General features: G+C 43.3%; 1 protein-coding gene across 2 annotated transcripts in view; it reads right to left on the bottom strand.

Moving 5' to 3' along the window:
* Window positions 1–546: 546 nt before the first annotated feature.
* Window positions 547–17555, bottom strand: part of LOC138753950 (cGMP-dependent protein kinase 1-like) — a 77112-nt gene continuing 60103 nt past the window's right edge. For both annotated transcript variants that reach the window (XM_069917578.1, XM_069917577.1), the window contains exons 13-18: window positions 14794–14935; window positions 11761–11924; window positions 7476–7598; window positions 3170–3232; window positions 2361–2427; window positions 547–965 (exon numbers count right to left, since the gene is read on the bottom strand). In XM_069917578.1, the coding sequence (XP_069773679.1) occupies window positions 867–965; window positions 2361–2427; window positions 3170–3232; window positions 7476–7598; window positions 11761–11924; window positions 14794–14935 (658 nt within the window). In that variant the 3' untranslated portion in view covers window positions 547–866. The remainder of the gene's footprint in view (window positions 966–2360; window positions 2428–3169; window positions 3233–7475; window positions 7599–11760; window positions 11925–14793; window positions 14936–17555) is intronic.

Below are 17555 nucleotides of genomic sequence, written 5' to 3' on the forward strand. Positions count from 1 at the left end.
AGCCAAAGCCCCCTGACCTTTTTCATTTGGCTTTCTGCCAAATCTCGACTCTCTCAATATCCTCCTGCGTCCAAGATCTGTCTCCGTTTGCGCGGCCCCCCTCCCGTTCCGACCCGTGTCTGGGCGCTGCTACTCCCGCGCATGGTGTAGGATACATCAGTGGTGACCGGCGCTGCTCCCGACGCAGGCAAGTTGGAGACCGCGACAAGTGCCAGATTTTGAGTTGTCTTTTGCAAAGAGTTTCGCTCTAAACCAACATTCCAGGGTCGTCCTAAACGATGGCATATACAGAATATCTATTTGGTAATTGAGAGAAACCCCTTGAAAGGAAGCACAGGCACTGTGATTAAAAGTAGAGTTGGCAATTCACGATGGCCCTAGTGCCATGTGCAGCTCCCTGGAGATTTCAGCCTAATGACCACTGCTAACACCATGACTTTCCTCCTCCTTGTAAATTCACTATGCGCGTGGAACTGCCTTACTCGGGTCCATCTAATTTTCATCCGTCTTTTTGATGTCTCAAGGATACTCATCAGACCCAAGGACTGGTGTCTCTGATACATAGTTTATGCTGAGATTTTAAATGATTTGCATGTTGCCAACAATGTTCTAGAAACCTGTTTAAATAACAAGCACTCGCCTTACCTGACTTTTCCCTTTATTTAGTATGCAGCCAAACAGTTTTAATTTGCATCTATTCTACATATAGATTACAGTCTTATTTCTCTTTCTATTAACGCTGCACAGTCGGAATTGTTGCATTGACCCCCATTGTGTCTCACTTCTGCTCTTCCGAATAGTACCCGTCATTGATTCTCTGATTTCCGGTGTCCACAGCAGATCAGGCCACTCAAAGGGAACAGAATTTAAAAATCAGCATCCCATCCTGATTCCTCATCGGGGGGTTCCTCCTCTGTGTCTTCGGGGAACGAGTCAAAGTTGCTGGTGTCCAAGGGACCTGACACCTGATGGAGGGGAGAGGCACACATTTATACACATGGCAGGAGTAGGGTGAGGGGAGAGAGTTGCAGAGCAGACAGTCCAGGTGGCAGAGACCTGGCTATTGTTGAGGTGAAGGAAGCAGGGGCTGGTTCACCCACCCCTTCATTTAATTCAGAAAAACTGGTGTGGACTAGATCTATTTTGTATTTGATCTGCACGTCTGTTGCAGCTGGAAGAGTGCAAAGACCTAGATGGTTGCAGGACTAGAAATTATTATCTGGGAATAGTGGAGATATCACTGAGGCAACGCTTAGCCAGAAGCTGATGTCAGCAAGGCAGCACAGAGGACGAGGGCAGAAGAGGGTGGTGCAGCAGGTCAAGAGCTTCTGCCTCCCAACTCCACGGATCCAGTTTCAACCTTTCCCACAGGTTGTACGTTCTCCTCCAAACTCTGAGGTGAGTCTGTTTCTGTGCAGGACCTCTCGATGACTTGGGGTGCATTGGGATACTGGGTTATGGCAGAGGCTAAACTGGAGCCAACACCTAACCAGAGGACCAGGTTTTGACAACTGGCAATGCTGTCAAGTTTATCGTCTTCTGATTGCACAAGTCCAACCTGACAAAACGGCGTTCTCTGGTCCTCAGTGCAAAACACGCAGACTTGCAACCAGACCTAGCGCACATGCAGACAAGCAATACATATGCAGAACAAATAAATCTTCTTTCATGAATATGAGAGTCTCGGATGGTTATTGTGAGCTGCTCCTTTGGTTGTTCAGTCCTTGCACTTACTCCAAAACCACATCAGAAAATTCTGTTAAATTCTACTGACTTCAGGAAGTTCCCGCTGTGTGTGGCTGAACTGTCCCCGGCCATAAGCGTCTAGCTGCTTCGCAAGGGTGTCATGGTTGGTGCAATGCTGTTACAACACCAGCGACTGGGGTTCGAATCAGGCACTGTCTGTGAGGATTTTGTACATTCCCCCCATGTCTGCATGGGCTTTCCCCCGGGTGTTCACATTGTTCGAAACGTACTGGGTCAATTGGGTGGCGTGGGCCTATTACTGTGCTGTATACCCAAATTTTTAAAAATTCAATTTACCTAAATGAGGTTCCACACATTAGAGTGGAATTCGAAAGTCTGCAGACGCTGTGATTGTACTGAAAACATGGAAATCGGTCGCGTCATGTCCATAGTAAGGCAAAGGTATTACTGACATTTCAGGCCTGAGCCCTTCCTCAAGTAATCTTGCTCTGTATGAAGCTGTCTATGTTGTTATTTTAAAAAAAAATCTTTTAATGTGAGACAAAGATCATCAATTGATCAGAGGGTGGGATGAAACTAAATGGGGTTCACCTTTTAATAGGGACCATTTACACCAATCAATAACAGGAAAACAAATTCAACCAATCACTTACATTTTGGACAATCGGTGCAGTGAGTGTCCCTTTCCTTAGCCCTTCAAAGTTGAAGCCTTCGAACCACCTGGAACAGAAGTAGAATACGAAAGTCTGCAGGTGCTGTGCTTGACGTAAAAACACGATGCCGGAGAAACTCAGCAGGTGAAACACTGTCCTTTAGCAAAGATAACCAATGTTTCGGACTTGAGCCCTTCGTCAAGGTATGAATGATATGCAGGTGGGGGGGGGGGGGGGCCCGAACAAAATAGCGGGGGAGAGAGGGACAGGGTGAGGACCACGGCCACAGGCAGGGGATAAGGGAGGGAGGGCTCAGCAGCAGACCAGGGTGGGGGAGGGGAATGGCTCTGTAAATGGAGAGGGAAGGGGATAGAGAGCTGGAGGAAAGAAGACAGAGGGATGGAGAAGAGCGGGACAACGGAGAATGGGCTAGCAGAAACCGGAGAAGTCGATGTTAACGCCACCTGGTTGGAGAGTGCCCAGACGGAACATTAGGTGTCGCTTCTCCAATTTATGGGTAGTCTTGGTTTGACAGTGCACGAGGCCACGGACAGACCATGTCAGCAGGGGAGTGGGGCGCAGAATTGAAATGGTTGGCCACGGGGAGATCCCCGTCGCTGATGAGGGCAGAGTGAAGGTGCTCAGATGAAGACCAGTTTGTAACTGGGGCGCACAATTCCAGTCAGCTGTCGCCGAGCACCACCGGCTTGGAAACCGCTGTCCGCGCACATGGTGGGAGCGAGGGCCCAGCTCTACCTGCCCTCCATGCGTTCAGGTGGCCCCTGTCTGATCTCTTCCGCACCACTCACTTGTGCTTCTGAATGTCTCTCACACCGTTCTTCTGGTTGCCCAGCCGCTCAGATGGATTGTCCCTGTGCAGAAACACAAGAGTTACAGATGGGATACACAAGGTGGGGGTGGGGGGGGGGGGGGGGAGGGGTGAGTCCTTGGATTAATACAGGGTAGTGGAGTTGAAGTATTTTATGCTCACCTCACACAGGAAACGGAAGCAACAATCGGCTGCACAGCACTTGAGACCATTCGGTGTGGCCATGCTCAGTCAGATCTTTTTTTGAATATTTTAATTTTACCAAGACTCGTATAAATAGCATTTTAAAATGACAAGAGTCTCATATAATTGCCCAAATCTCACCCACTGCTAACAAAAAAAAAGGGTGTTTGAGCTGCCTTCATTAATTAGTTCAAATCTTGATCTTCAAGAATTCAACGCTATTAACCTCACTATATTATGTAAACCTTTTGGGGAAGTTAATCATATCCTTAAGTCAGAATGATTTAAATAAGATAGTCATATTTTAACAAACATGTCACATTTCTTTCTAAGATTGTTATTTTTTTTTCCTGGGGGGCACAACTTTGCATTTCCATATTCCAGTAGGGGGGAGCCGGACTTCCAGGTAACAACGATACATTTCCTGGCCACCTCACGAACTGGATTTGATATGTGGATAGTTTTGTGCCAATAACCATCAGATTGCTCAATAAATTCAGTTCTGGTTCCAAAGGAAAATCCACTTCGATAATTTATGTTAAAATTTCTGCCAAGACATACCAAAAGGATCTTACTTTCACGCAGAGCCAGGTTGAATGTATAAATGTTCCAACCTTTATACCATCCCCTAAAACAGGAGCCTGGAATTTCATATTTTAAACCACGTAATTTTTGCAGTGTAAGGTATAATTGGTGCATAAAATTGTATTGAGCCAGTCATAATCTGGCATTAATAAATTATCAGAGCACAATTTTGACCAATATTGTTCTTGAACCCTTTTCCCCAAGGCTTGGTCTGATCTTGCCTTCAGTCCCATTTTTCCTGTTTCCCATAACCTTTGATACCCCTACAGACCAAAAATTCACAGTAGCTGTTACAGCTCCAGCGATCGGGACCGGGGATTCCAATCCCACGCTTTCTGTAAGGAGTTTGTCTGTGTGGGTTTCCCCCAGGGGCTCTGGTGTATTCCTACCGTTCAAAATGTACCAGGGGTAGGGGGGGTTTGTAGGTCAATCGGGTGGTACAGGATGGTGGGTTGAAAGGGCCTGTTACTGTGGTGTATGCCTAAATTTAAAACTAGAACCAAAGAACAATCGCAGCACAGAAACAGGCCACCTTGGCGCCTCTAGTCTGTGCCGAACCACTTTTCTTGTCTAGTCCCACTGACGTGCACTCAGTCCATTGCCCTCCATTCCTCTCCCATCTGTACACCTGTCCAAATTTCCCTTAAATCAAGCCCGCATTCACCACTTCAGCTGGAAGCTCATTCCACATCCCCACCACTCTCAGTGAAGAAGTTCACCCTCATGTTCCTCCTAAACTTTTCCCTTTCATCCTTAACCCACATCATCTTCTTTGAATCTCACCCACCCTCAGTGGAAAAAGCCTGTCTACATTTACTCTGTCTGTCCCCCTCATAATTTTAAATACCTCTCATTCTCCCCTCATCCTTCTACGCTGCAGGGAATAAAGTCCTGTTTAACCTTTCCCTGTAACTCATGCCCTGAAGTCTGGACAACATCCCAGTAAATCTCTTCACTCTCTCTATCTTATTAATATCTTTCCAGTAGTTCAGTGAACTACTGCACACAATACTCCAAAATTGGCCTCACTAATGTCTTATACAACTTGACCATAACATCCCAACTCCTGTGCACAAGGCTTTGATTTATGAAGGCCAATGTGCCACAAGCTTCGACCTCGAGCTGCCGCGTGGAGCGGGAATTTGTGGTCATCGCCGGGTGTGGAGACCACTGTATACAGCACTTTTAATACAAAATATGTACTTTACAGTAATTTTTTTGTTGTTATTTCTTTTTTAAACCCAAACCAAAAAAAAGTACTGTAAGCAGTATTTTTCTTTGGCTTGGCTTCGCGGACGAAGATTTATGGAGGGGGTAAAAAGTCCACGTCAGCTGCAGGCTCGTTTGTGGCTGACAAGTCCGATGCGGGACAGGCAGACACGATTGCAGCGGTTGCAGGGGAAAATTGGTTGGTTGGGGTTGGGTGTTGGGTTTTTCCTCCTTTGCCTTTTGTCAGTGAGGTGGGCTCTGCGGTCTTCTTCAAAGGAGGTTGCTGCCCGCCAAACTGTGAGGCGCCAAGATGCACGGTTTGAGGCGTTATCAGCCCACTGGCGGTGGTCAATGTGGCAGGCACCAAGAGATTTCTTTAGGCAGTCCTTGTACCTTTTCTTTGGTGCACCTCTGTCACGGTGGCCAGTGGAGAGCTCGCCATATAACACGATCTTGGGAAGGCGATGGTCCTCCATTCTGGAGACGTGACCCATCCAGCGCAGCTGGATCTTCAGCAGCGTGGACTCGATGCTGTCGACCTCTGCCATCTCGAGTACTTCGACGTTAGGGATGTAAGCGCTCCAATGGATGTTGAGGATGGAGCGGAGACAACGCTGGTGGAAGCGTTCTAGGAGCCGTAGGTGGTGCCGGTAGAGGACCCATGATTCGGAGCCGAACAGGAGTGTGGGTATGACAACGGCTCTGTATACGCTTATCTTTGTGAGGTTTTTCAGTTGGTTGTTTTTCCAGACTCTTTTGTGTAGTCTTCCAAAGGCGCTATTTGCCTTGGCGAGTCTGTTGTCTATCTCATTGTCGATCCTTGCATCTGATGAAATGGTGCAGCCGAGATAGGTAAACTGGTTGACCGTTTTGAGTTTTGTGTGCCCGATGGAGATGTGGGGGGGCTGGTAATCATGGTGGGGAGCTGGCTGATGGAGGACCTCAGTTTTCTTCAGGCTGACTTCCAGGCCAAACATTTTGGCAGTTTCCGCAAAGCAGGACGTCAAGCGCTGAAGAGCTGGCTCTGAATGGGCAACTAAAGCGGCATCGTCTGCAAAGAGTAGTTCACGGACAAGTTTCTCTTGTGTCTTGGTGTGAGCTTGCAGGCGCCTCAGATTGAAGAGACTGCCATCCGTGCGGTACCGGATGTAAACAGCGTCTTCATTGTTGGGGTCTTTCATGGCTTGGTTCAGCATCATGCTGAAGAAGATTGAAAAGAGGGTTGGTGCGAGAACCAAAAGCAGTATTACCCCCCCCTCAATTATACGAGAGTGACCAATGCCACAAAGTGGCCAACGACCGGAAGGATCAATAGCCGAACCACCTCCTCTGAACAGAACAACAAAAAATAATATATGAAATAATCATTTCAAGTATGAAATGCTTCCTCCAAATCTCAATTAACTTGATCATTATCAATTCCAATATCAATCAACTGCTTAGATTCCATCTCTCGCTTTCCATTCTTCCTCTTCGGAATCAGAACAGGTTGTTGAGGAAACTTTTCTTGACTTTGTACCTGCTTATTATTGGGTAAAGGATTACCAAGTCATCACTAAAAAAACTGAGAATGAAAGTCTCCATAAAAAACTTTAAGTACAGCAGGGTATCGGAAAGCAAATTTGTATCCTTTCTTCCACAAGACGAATTAAATTCTCTACGATGTTGAATAACTGCTTGACTCAAATCAGCATAAAAAAGTCTATTATTTTTAACTACCAAGGGGCCTTGATTATTTCTCGCATTTTGAACAGCAACTCTTAAAATCAACTCTCTATCTTAACAACGCAGACATTGAATCAAAATAGAACATGGAGCTTGACCAGGAAGTGGCTTCCTCCTTATTGCTCGATGAGCTCTGTCCAGTTCCAGACTATTTGGAAAATATTCTGTTCCCAAAACCTCGGGAATCCACTTCTGAAAAAAAATGACTTTCAAAATCTTCCAGAAGACCAACAATTTTAACATTATTTCTTCGACTTTGATTCTCCAACGCATCAATTTTCTTCAACAAACTACTTTTCTGAATTTCCCAGCCAGTAAATGAATCCTTCATCTGTCCCATCCTTTCTTTATATTGTTCCACATCATCTTTACAATCAATAAATTCTTCAATCTTCTTAAATTTTTTATCTAAATTTTTAATAAAGATTTTTCTTCACGATTATTGTGCCCTGTTTCCCACAAATTGGCAGAAGGTCTGTGTTCACTGGCTGTGGTGGGGTTTGAAGTGCCCGCTGGTCAGACCTGTTGGCCCCTGTAACCAGCCGGCCGTGTGGCGACCTGAACTATCTATCCGTAGCACTCACCTGCACAGTTTCTTGATCAGGGTGCCAGCATTCTTCGTGATTTTCTTTGGGAACTCAATCATATCGATCCCTCTCAGGATGAAATTGTAAGTCTGCATCGGGTCAGCTCCTGAGAATGGAGGGCTGTAGGAGATTAGAGCATGAATCAACTGGAGCTCGTTCATTGGTTAGACTGGGGGTGGCCAAACCATCTTTGGTTTTGGGCCACATATAGAAAAATATAAGGTGTCACGGGCCAAGCGATATTAAACTTGGCAGTTTTCAACCAGTTCCACTGCAAGAAAAACAATGTTTTACAACCCAAAAAACCCCTGTGCCATTGAAAAATTATTTGTCACCAAAATAACCAAACAACATGACTGAATGGTGTAACTGTTGACATGACAGTAATTTAATGATGACAGACTCTCTCCACTGACATTCATTACAAACCCTCTAACTCCCACCACTACCTGGACTACTCATCCTCATGCCCTATCCCCTGCATCCCTTTCTCTCAATTTCTCTGTCTCTGCCGCATCTGCTCCCAAGATGAGGTCTTCCAGTCCAGAGCCTCTGAAATGTCTGCCTTCTACCACAAATGTGGCTTCCCCTCCACCACTATTACCTCGGCTCTCACCTGCATCTCCTCCATTCCCTGCTCATCTGCCCTAGCCCCACCACCCCTAGAAATAATAAACACAGAATCCCCCTCGTCCTCACACACCACCCCACCAGCCTCCGCATCCAACACATTAACCGCCGAATTCTCGGCACTTACTACAGGACCTTACCACGAGACACGTCCTTCCTTCTCCTCCCCTCTCAACCTTCCGTAGGGACCACTTCCTCTGTGACTCCCTTGTGTACTCTTCCCTCCCCACCCATCGCCCCTCCCCCGGCACCTTCCACTGTGGTCATAGGAGGTGTAATATCTGCTCCCACACCTCTTCCCTCACCACGGTCCGGGGTCCCAAACAGACCTTTCAGGTGAAGCAACACTTCACCTGTATTTCCAGAAAACTCATTTTCTGCATCCGGTGCAGCCTCTGTGGCCTTTTTGACATTGGATCTCCCAATTCAGGAGATCGCTTCGCCCAGCACCTCCTCTCCGTCTGCAACAACAGCAATCTCCCCGTAGCCAACCATTTCAATTCTGAGTCACCTTTTTAACTGAGGTAAACTTTTTTTTAACTGAGGTAAACTGTTTTTTAACTGAGGTGAGGTAAACTTTTTTTAACGGGTAATTATTTTAAAACTGAGGTAAACTTTTTAAAGGAGACAATTTTTAAACAGGTAAATGTTTTTGTCGATGAGTAATGATTGGATCAGTAGTTGTTCAAAATGGCAGTGATATTTATTGTTAGAGATGATGTTCTAACGGGTCATGTCCCATTTTAATTCTTAAAATTCACCCTGGACCACTTGAAAATGGGCAACTGGCTACAGTTGCCCTGGAGGCCATACTCTGGCCACCTCTGGGTGAGAGAAACAATTTCCTTCAGCTGCAGAAATCATCTCATTGACCTAACAGACCAAAAATGAGGAATCTCCCAACAGCTAAGGTTCTCTAGGGATAATGAATCTATGCATCATACTGCTTCCCTTCTACCCCAAGTGTGTGTGGGCCACCTCGGTTTCACTCACCTTGGTTAACACTACAACCCACCAGGATCAGTGCACCGGATTGTAAATTAGTCAGGCTTGGGAGGACATCATTTGGCTTATTGAGTTCCTGCTGGCTCAAGTGCTTACATAGAACTCAGGATTCATGATGTTCCACACAGGAATTGGATAAGTACTTGAGTGAAAAAATGTCCAAAGAAGTGGAACATTGGATTGCTCACAAAGAATTGGTACAGGTATGATGGGCTGAATGGCCTCCTATATCATTCTACAATTCCCTAGATGCGGAATTTTAACTTTAGTCTGTGTCGAAAGCCATTGCTGGCTCTCCACTAGTTGCCTGCGTTGCTGCGGGAAGGGTCAAACCTGGTCCAATGTGGTGTTCCTCCTCCATTTTCTGGGCTGCAGGGTGTTGCAGTGTAAGGACGAGGAAATCTGTTGCATTTGTGTGACCTCTCCTTGAGAAACACCTACAGTCTTAGTGAAGGAAAGCTGTGCCTCCATAGAGTGGGGCAAGAAAGATTCACTCAACCTTCTAAGAATGAAGGGACTGTTCGATCCATGAAGAGATTTGTTAGGAAATCTTAATGTGGTGTAAGTGGAAAAAAAAGAGGTTTAGAACCATTGGTCTAGACCACACATGTCAAACTCTGGCCCGCGGGCCAAATTTGGCCCGCGATATAATTATATTTGGCCCGCAAGATCATTTCAAAAATGTATTAGAGGTGGCCCGCTGGCCGCCACGCCAGTATAGCACATGCACAGTAATACAACAAATCCTAGAATGCATTGGCATCAGCCCGCTAATCGCCCCCACCTCCTCTGTTTACGTTGCAGGGTCTCACCGTGGACTCTAGTTTTGGGGCCTGGCCGGTGTCAGGGGAAGCCAAGGCCGCTTCCCAGCGCCCGGAACCGGAGGCTTCGGGCCTGACCTCGCCAGGACCGTTGCCAACTCCCCCTCCCTGCCGCAGGCCGACCCACGACTCACGGTGATGGGGCCTGCAGCGAGAGCCGATGCCCCCTCACTGTCGTTGTCCAACCCGATCGCCTGCAAACCCCGCCCTCCCGCACACAGGCCTGAGTAAGGATTATGAACTTTAATCTCAGGATAAAACGATCTTCCAATAGTTTCATGTCACAGTGATAAATATATTCCTGGTTAAAAATGGTCCTGCACCTGGATACAAGCTCATTAGGCATAAAACTTGAAAAGTGTGTAAATCAAAGGATATCCGTACCAATGGAAAAAGGGCATGGCAAATAACCCTGCTAGAGTTCATGCCCACAATCAGTCACCCATTTGATTGTTTCAGGAATCATGTTATTCTCCCACATTCTCAATAGCCCTCAGATTTTACTATTCGACAGCACACTAGCAACATTTGACAAATCCTCTATAGAGAAATATTATTTATTGAATATTTTATTTCCCATTTGTTAATGGTTCTGGAAAGAGTTTATCCAAAACTATTATTAAACATTTTTTTTAATAAGAAAAAGTTTAACATTACATATGTTGAAAGAAGAGAAAACATGCAGATGTTGTTGAAAATTTTCAATAAATATTTAGTTCGGCCCTCGATTTAGTCCAAGTTTTTAATTTTGGCCCTCCGTGAATTTGAGTTTGACACCCCTGGTCTAGACCATCTTCTCTGAAGATGATAAGAATGAGGAGATCCTTGAACTGAACAGGACAACAGCCAAGAAGCTGTTCCCTTGGGCTGATGGGTCAAGAACTAAGAGATAAAGGCTCTTGTGTGGTGGCCCGCAATTGCGGAGATTGGGCCGGCACATCGCGCGGCAGCAGACACAGACAGAGATCGCTAAAGCGACTCCCAGGACAACAAACCAGCGGGGGTAAAAGCTGGAGCAGTACAAGACCAGCAGCCCTAAAATGGCACTGGCCAAGCTGCCCAGCTAACAGATCAATAACAGGCTGGGGAAGAAGGGTACTCACATGCAAGAATGTTCCCGCCCGCTATTGTTATTCATGCCGCTGATGTCAGCCAATCAAACAAACGCCAGAAACTCCAACTGTATAAAAAGAGCCTTTCCAGCCTCAATATATCTCAGAGCATAACCTCCCAACACTGCGAATGTGTGAGTTTCTTTGTAGCAGTCGGTTACACTAGCTCAGTTTGGATGAATGCAAGGAGGTTGTGAATGTTTGCAATTCTCTACTCGGAAGCAGTCCGGAGAAAACTCTACTGATTGACAGATTTCTGATTTATTGAGAAAAAGGAATGAGATTGGGCAAAATAAATGGTGGTAAGGTCAGAAGGGACGATGGGCCAAAGGACCCAGATCAGCTGCTTCTATGAATATAGCTGAAAGGAGTAGATAGAGAAGGGAATGTTGGCACTGTGAGAATTCTGCAGTATTCAGGGTGTGCCCATGGGGAGGAGGAATAAAGAGCTGGCATTGCCAAACTCTGGTCACAGTGTGAGGGGCAGGAAGATTACATCTAAATTTAGATGTACAGCACTGTAACAGGCCCTTTCGGCCCATGAGCCTGTGCTGACCAATTACACCTAAATGACCTACAAGCCCCGATGCATTTTGAACGGCGGGAGGAAACTGGAACCCCAGGAGGAAACCCACAGGGAGAACATACAGGCTCATTCCAGACAGCGCATGATTCGAACCACCCATTATTCCAGATGAACTGGATCATACTCACGTGCCAGTTAGGAGCTCGTACATCAGGATTCCCAGAGACCAGTAATCTGCCGAGCTATCGTGACCCTTGTTGAGGATGATCTCAGGGGCCACGTATTCAGGGGTCCCGCAGAACGTCCAAGTTTTCTTCCCAAAGCCAATCTTCTTAGCAAAACCAAAGTCCACCTAGGTCATGACAGAAACATCCTCAATGTCTTGGAAACATTCTGCTGGCTCATCCGAGAATTTCATCAAAGTTCTTCTGAACAGCACCGGATTCAGAAGACTAAACATATGAGAACCAGGTAGAATTCATTCATTTCTAGAGGAAGAGTGTAGAAGGGCAGCGATGGACATTGAGACTCCATAGATCACCAGAGAGACCACACTTGGAGCTCTGTGTACAGTTTTAGGCACCTTATTTGAGAAAAGACGTGCTGGCATTGGAGACGATTAGAACAGTGGTTCTCAACCTTGTTTTTTCCACTCACATACCCATGCTTCTGTAATTAGTAAGGGATTATTAAGGTGGTATGTGAGTGGTTAAAGAAAGGTTGACAACCACTGTACTGGAATTATATCAGGAATGAAAGGGTTAAGGTAGGGAAGAAGAAGGTGGGGGTGTTTAATAGAATCCAGAGAAGTCGCTGTTAACACCATCTGGTTGGAGGGTGCTCAGATAGAAGATGAGGTGTTGCTCCTCCAATTTTTGGGTGGTCTCAGTCTGGCGGTGCGTGAATAGACGTGCCAGCAAGGGAATGGGACGGGGAATTGAAATGGGGTGGCTACTGAGTCTATGCTGTCTGTGTGCTGGAAGCTTTGGCATACTTGCACTGCAAGGGGATTATTCCCTGTCCCATTTCCTTGCACCCAGTGATTGCCCATTTCAATTCCCTGACCCATTCCCTCGCTGACGTGTCTGTCCATGCACTGCCAGACTGAGACCACCCCATATTGGAGGAACAACACCTCTTATTTCATCTCGGCAGCTTCCAACCAGATATCATTAACATTGGCTTCTCCAGTTTCTGTTAAACCCTCTCCCCACCTTCTTCTTCCTCCCCACCCCCCATTGCTTTTCTCCCAGCTCTGACTGTAGACAATACTTTCCTTATTCTAATATATCCTAATTTCAAAGTATCATCTTCCAAAGCATGAGCTGTGATATCCCAAATTTCGATCTCTTTAATCCAACAAGTCAAACTCTGTGGCTGCTACTTTATGTAGTTTTAATTCGTTGATAAAACAGATAAATATTTTGCATAGCTTCCCCACAAGACTTTCATAACAGTGAATAACAAAGCATTTTCTGTATAAAATATTGTCCTTTAGACTCTAATTACTCAAAAGTTGTCATAACAAAACCAATAGCTAAAAACTGTTGTAAAAACACAAAGATATCTAGAGATACAAAATTCAAAGAAAAATTTCTCGTGCTCACGCTTCCTTCACATCTTGTAGAATGAGAGCAAGGCGTTAGTCTGGGCGGATATTACAACATATTACATCATAGTCACTATGGTAACACTACAAACAATAGTACTCTTAAAGGGACAGGCACAAAAATAACAAAGAATCAAAAACACCAGGTTTTAACCTTTACACTGAGTCTCTCACTCTCTCTTCCCTTTTCCCTCTGTCTCTTTTCACAGGGCCAAAATCAATTCTCACCTCTCCTCTTATCATATCCAATTAACACCTTTATTTGGTCTGGACTCCTCCCCCAGTCAGTCTCCAGGCTCTTTATTCTGACACCTTTCTGTTCTTTGCTTATACAGGGGTACCTTGTTTAACACGGTTAATATGTGGCAAAAAAGTTCAATGTTATAGAAAACTGCACTGTTCAAAGCATCATTATAATGTAATACGTTTCAATCCTATAATTATTTATTCTTACAAAACATAAAATATTTAAAAGGGATATAGAAAACTATAAAAGAAAAAAAAGGATCTTTATTGGTGTCTCTTTACTTGCTCATCTTTGTATCTTCCTTGGTCAATCACTTCTCTTAGTTCAGTCGGGAAGCTTGCGGCTGCACCACTAATTCGAACATGATGGAGCCCCGTGCGTTTTTTGAAGTTGTAAAACCAACCATCAGTTGCTGAAAAAGTTTACCTTTCATTTCTGTTTTATTTTAATGTCCAGCTCGTTGCTTTCGCTTGAATTGTCATTTGACTTGATGGAATTCTTTTCTGGTTGCAATCTTCAATCCAGATCATCGAGAGTTGTTCCATATTTTCCACTGCAGAACATCTATGTCTAACAATCACTTTAGTCATATCAGATGCTGTTGCCATTCCATGTTCTTTAATTTTATCTTTATTCTCGATTAGAGTTCGAACAGGCGATTCATTCACGCCTTTGTCTTGTGCTAGTTTAGCGAACGATCTTCATGTTGCTGAATAATTTCCAATGTGAGCCATTTACGTTTGTTCCGTGTATCATCTTCACCGCATTTCCTTTTTCCACTCATATTGTTTGTAAGGGGTGCCCTTTTATACAACACAATAAAAATATTACAGAGCAGCCGTGCCCTTTTTGCTCAGAGGCTGGAGCAATACTAAACCAAGTTAAGCAATAATGAAGATAAATGGATGTAGCCAAGCTGCGAGCATCATTGCTGACATGTTAAATTATTGCCCCACTGTTGGTCACACAATATTAATTAAATATAACAATTTTTGGTTATTAAAATTATAAACTGCGTTAACATCAAAACCCGCGCTGTTCAAAACCGTGTTATACAGGGTATCTCTGCACCTTGAGGAAGGGCTCAGGCCGAAACATCGGTACTATATCTTTACCTCCTGTGGACACTGCGAGACTGGCTGAGTTCCTCCGGCATTTACTGTGTGTTTTACTACAATCTCAGTGTCTGCTGACTTTCGTGTTTCATTTCTCAAATGGCAGAGCAGGCTCGAGGGGACTTATGGCCAACTCCTGTTTTATTTTGTCCACCCACTTTCTGCACACTGTGATGTTTATCACCTGTGACCATCCTATCAAAGTGAACAACCTCCCAAAGGCTAAGGAGTGGGGAAGGACATTGATTACCAGCTTGGCATAGCCTCTGTGGTTGAGGATTATATTCTCCGGCTTCAGGTCCCTGAAGATAACTCCCTTGCAGTGCAAGTACGCCAATGCTTCCAGCACACAGGCAGTGTAGAACCGGGTGGTAGCATCATCGAATGAGCCCCTGCAAATGATCACAAAACCAACATCTCAGCTTGCACTGGTCAACAGCGGAAGGAACAGTCACAGTGACCAATACCCAGGCACAGCCACACTGAAACGTGAGCAAGGGGACATCTCTCTGCCTTCCCACTGTCACCAACCACAACTTGTCAATGAGGAACTTCATCAGGTAAAGTGTCCAAAGACACTCAAAGTGATATTACACTGGGCTCCAAATGGACACTCTCCTTTCGATCTTTTTTTATTGGGTTTTATAATAAATACAATACAATGAAGAAAAGGGAACAAAACTGAAAATACAACATCACATATGTATATATATATCAAGATAAAACTATGAAACTATGACATTAAACTCAGTTCCCCTCCACTGCACTGGGTGATGACAGAAAAGACATCAAAAATATATATGTAACAAAACTCACATAATCTATCATCTGACCCGCTTATCCTAAGGATTACATAGTTTTTGTAGCTTTTGATTCATACCGTGAATCAAAAAACAAAGGTAGGGCTATATCTCATTTGGAAGAGTAAGTACATCTAATCATATTAAAAACATTTACATTAGTGGTTCTCAACCTTTTTCCACTCACATCCCACTTTAAGTTATCTGTATGCCATCGGTGCTCTGTGATTAGTAAGGGATTACTCAAGGTGGTCTGAGTGGAAATAAAAAGGTTGAGAACCACTGATTTACATCAAATGAAAATAAGACATAAAAAGCTGCCGTGTATCTTCAAATTTCACTGATGGATCAAATACATGATATCTATTTTTTTTTCTGAACTTAAACAGGACTTAATATGAGAAAACCATTGAAACACTGTTGCAAGCCTAGAGACTTTCCATTTGAATAAGATGGATCTTCTAGCCAACAATGTAGAGAAGGCCACAATCAGTTGTGCAGGTTCAGAAAAACTCCCTGTCTGGTTCAATAACCCCAGAAAGAGCAGTTATTGGATTGGCTCGTAGCTCCACCTCAAATGCAGTTGAAAAGATATAAAAAAATTATTTCCAATAGATTTCCAAGGATGGACAAGTCCAAAGCATATGTGTCAATGGAGCAAAATCAGATTTTTATCTGTCTTAAGTAGGGTTAATATTGGAAAAGATACAAGCCAGTTTATCTTTGGACATGTAAACCTGATGCACCACTCTGAAGTGGATTCATGAATGTTGGGTACATATTGAAGATGTATTCACCAGTTTAAAAATCTTGTCCCATAGATCCTCCAATAAAGGTCTTGCAAGTTACAATTCCCAAGCCCTTTTAATCTTGTTGTGAAGTACTGAATGTAATTTCAAAAATCTATCATATCTGAGAAGGATTCAGTTGAAAAATATTATCAATTAGATCTAGTGGATATACAAATGAAAAATCCAGTAATATGGTATTTAAGATATTTCTAATCTGTAATTATTAAAAAAAAGAATATTTTGTAAGTCATATTTACTTGCCAGCTGTTCAAAAGACATTAAACAAACTTCCTTAAATAAATTTGCAAAATAAATAGTAGCTTTGATTTTCCATATAGAGAAGGATTGATCAGTTATTGATGGTCTTCAGGATTATTTTGAAGAGGGACAGTTTCTTTCTTTTAATCAATTGAGGGAGAAATTTTATATACGGTAAATTCTTTATTTGTGTATTATCAATTCAGAGCTTTGATAAGGGATAATTATGGTAAAGAGATGAGTTTACATAAGTTAATGAAATTTGAATCTTTGATTTCCTTTATACCAAAGAGGGGTTTTATTTTAGATATGTATCGATTGTTACAGGAAACTATGGAAAAACCGAATTTGGAGAAATCTAGAAATAAATGGGAAAGTGATTTAACTTACATTATACATCAAGAGAATTGGGAGGTTATGTATCATGAAGGGGTATCGAAATTGACTAATGTAAGATATGGTTTGGTTAATTATGATTTTTTGCATCAGTTATATTTGACTTCTGAGAAATTGAAAAAATATGGAATTAATAATTCTGGTTCTTGTTTTAGATGTGGGTTGTATTGGAACTTTTTTGCATGCAGTTTGGCCTTGTGATAGGGTAAAACCATTTTGGGAAAAAGTCAGGTTGGTTTTGGAGAAATTATTTAAAATTAAATTACCTTTAGATCCAGAGATTTTTTTGTTGGGTTATATGGTTTCGTTGACTGGCTTGGGGTTGGATAAGTTTCAAATTGCATTTGTTCGTCTGGCGTTATCTGTGGCATGAAAATGTGTAGCGATTACTTGGAAAGACAATGTAGAGATTAATATAGTATGTTGGCATAATGAATTCAGATCTTGTATTTATATGGAGAAAATAACATATAATTTACATAATAATTACTCTTTTTTTGTTAAAATGTAGTCATCTTATTTAGAATATATGGGTTTGGAATTAGCTTAAAATATTGTATATGTTTTATGTTTTTTTTACTCCCCTTGAATAGGCTGGATGAGGGGGAGAGGGAAAGTGGTTTACTATATTGTATAAAAAAAATTTCCGCTGTTGTTATTGATTTTACGTTGTTTTTAAAAGTTTATAAATAAAGTTTTTAAAAAAAAATGATTGATGGTCCAAAAAAGAGATAGCTCTAGATAAAACAATTTTTTTTAATTAAAAA

The sequence above is a fragment of the Narcine bancroftii genome, chromosome 2, assembly GCF_036971445.1.
Source record: "Narcine bancroftii isolate sNarBan1 chromosome 2, sNarBan1.hap1, whole genome shotgun sequence".
NCBI classification, from domain to species: domain Eukaryota; kingdom Metazoa; phylum Chordata; class Chondrichthyes; order Torpediniformes; family Narcinidae; genus Narcine; species Narcine bancroftii.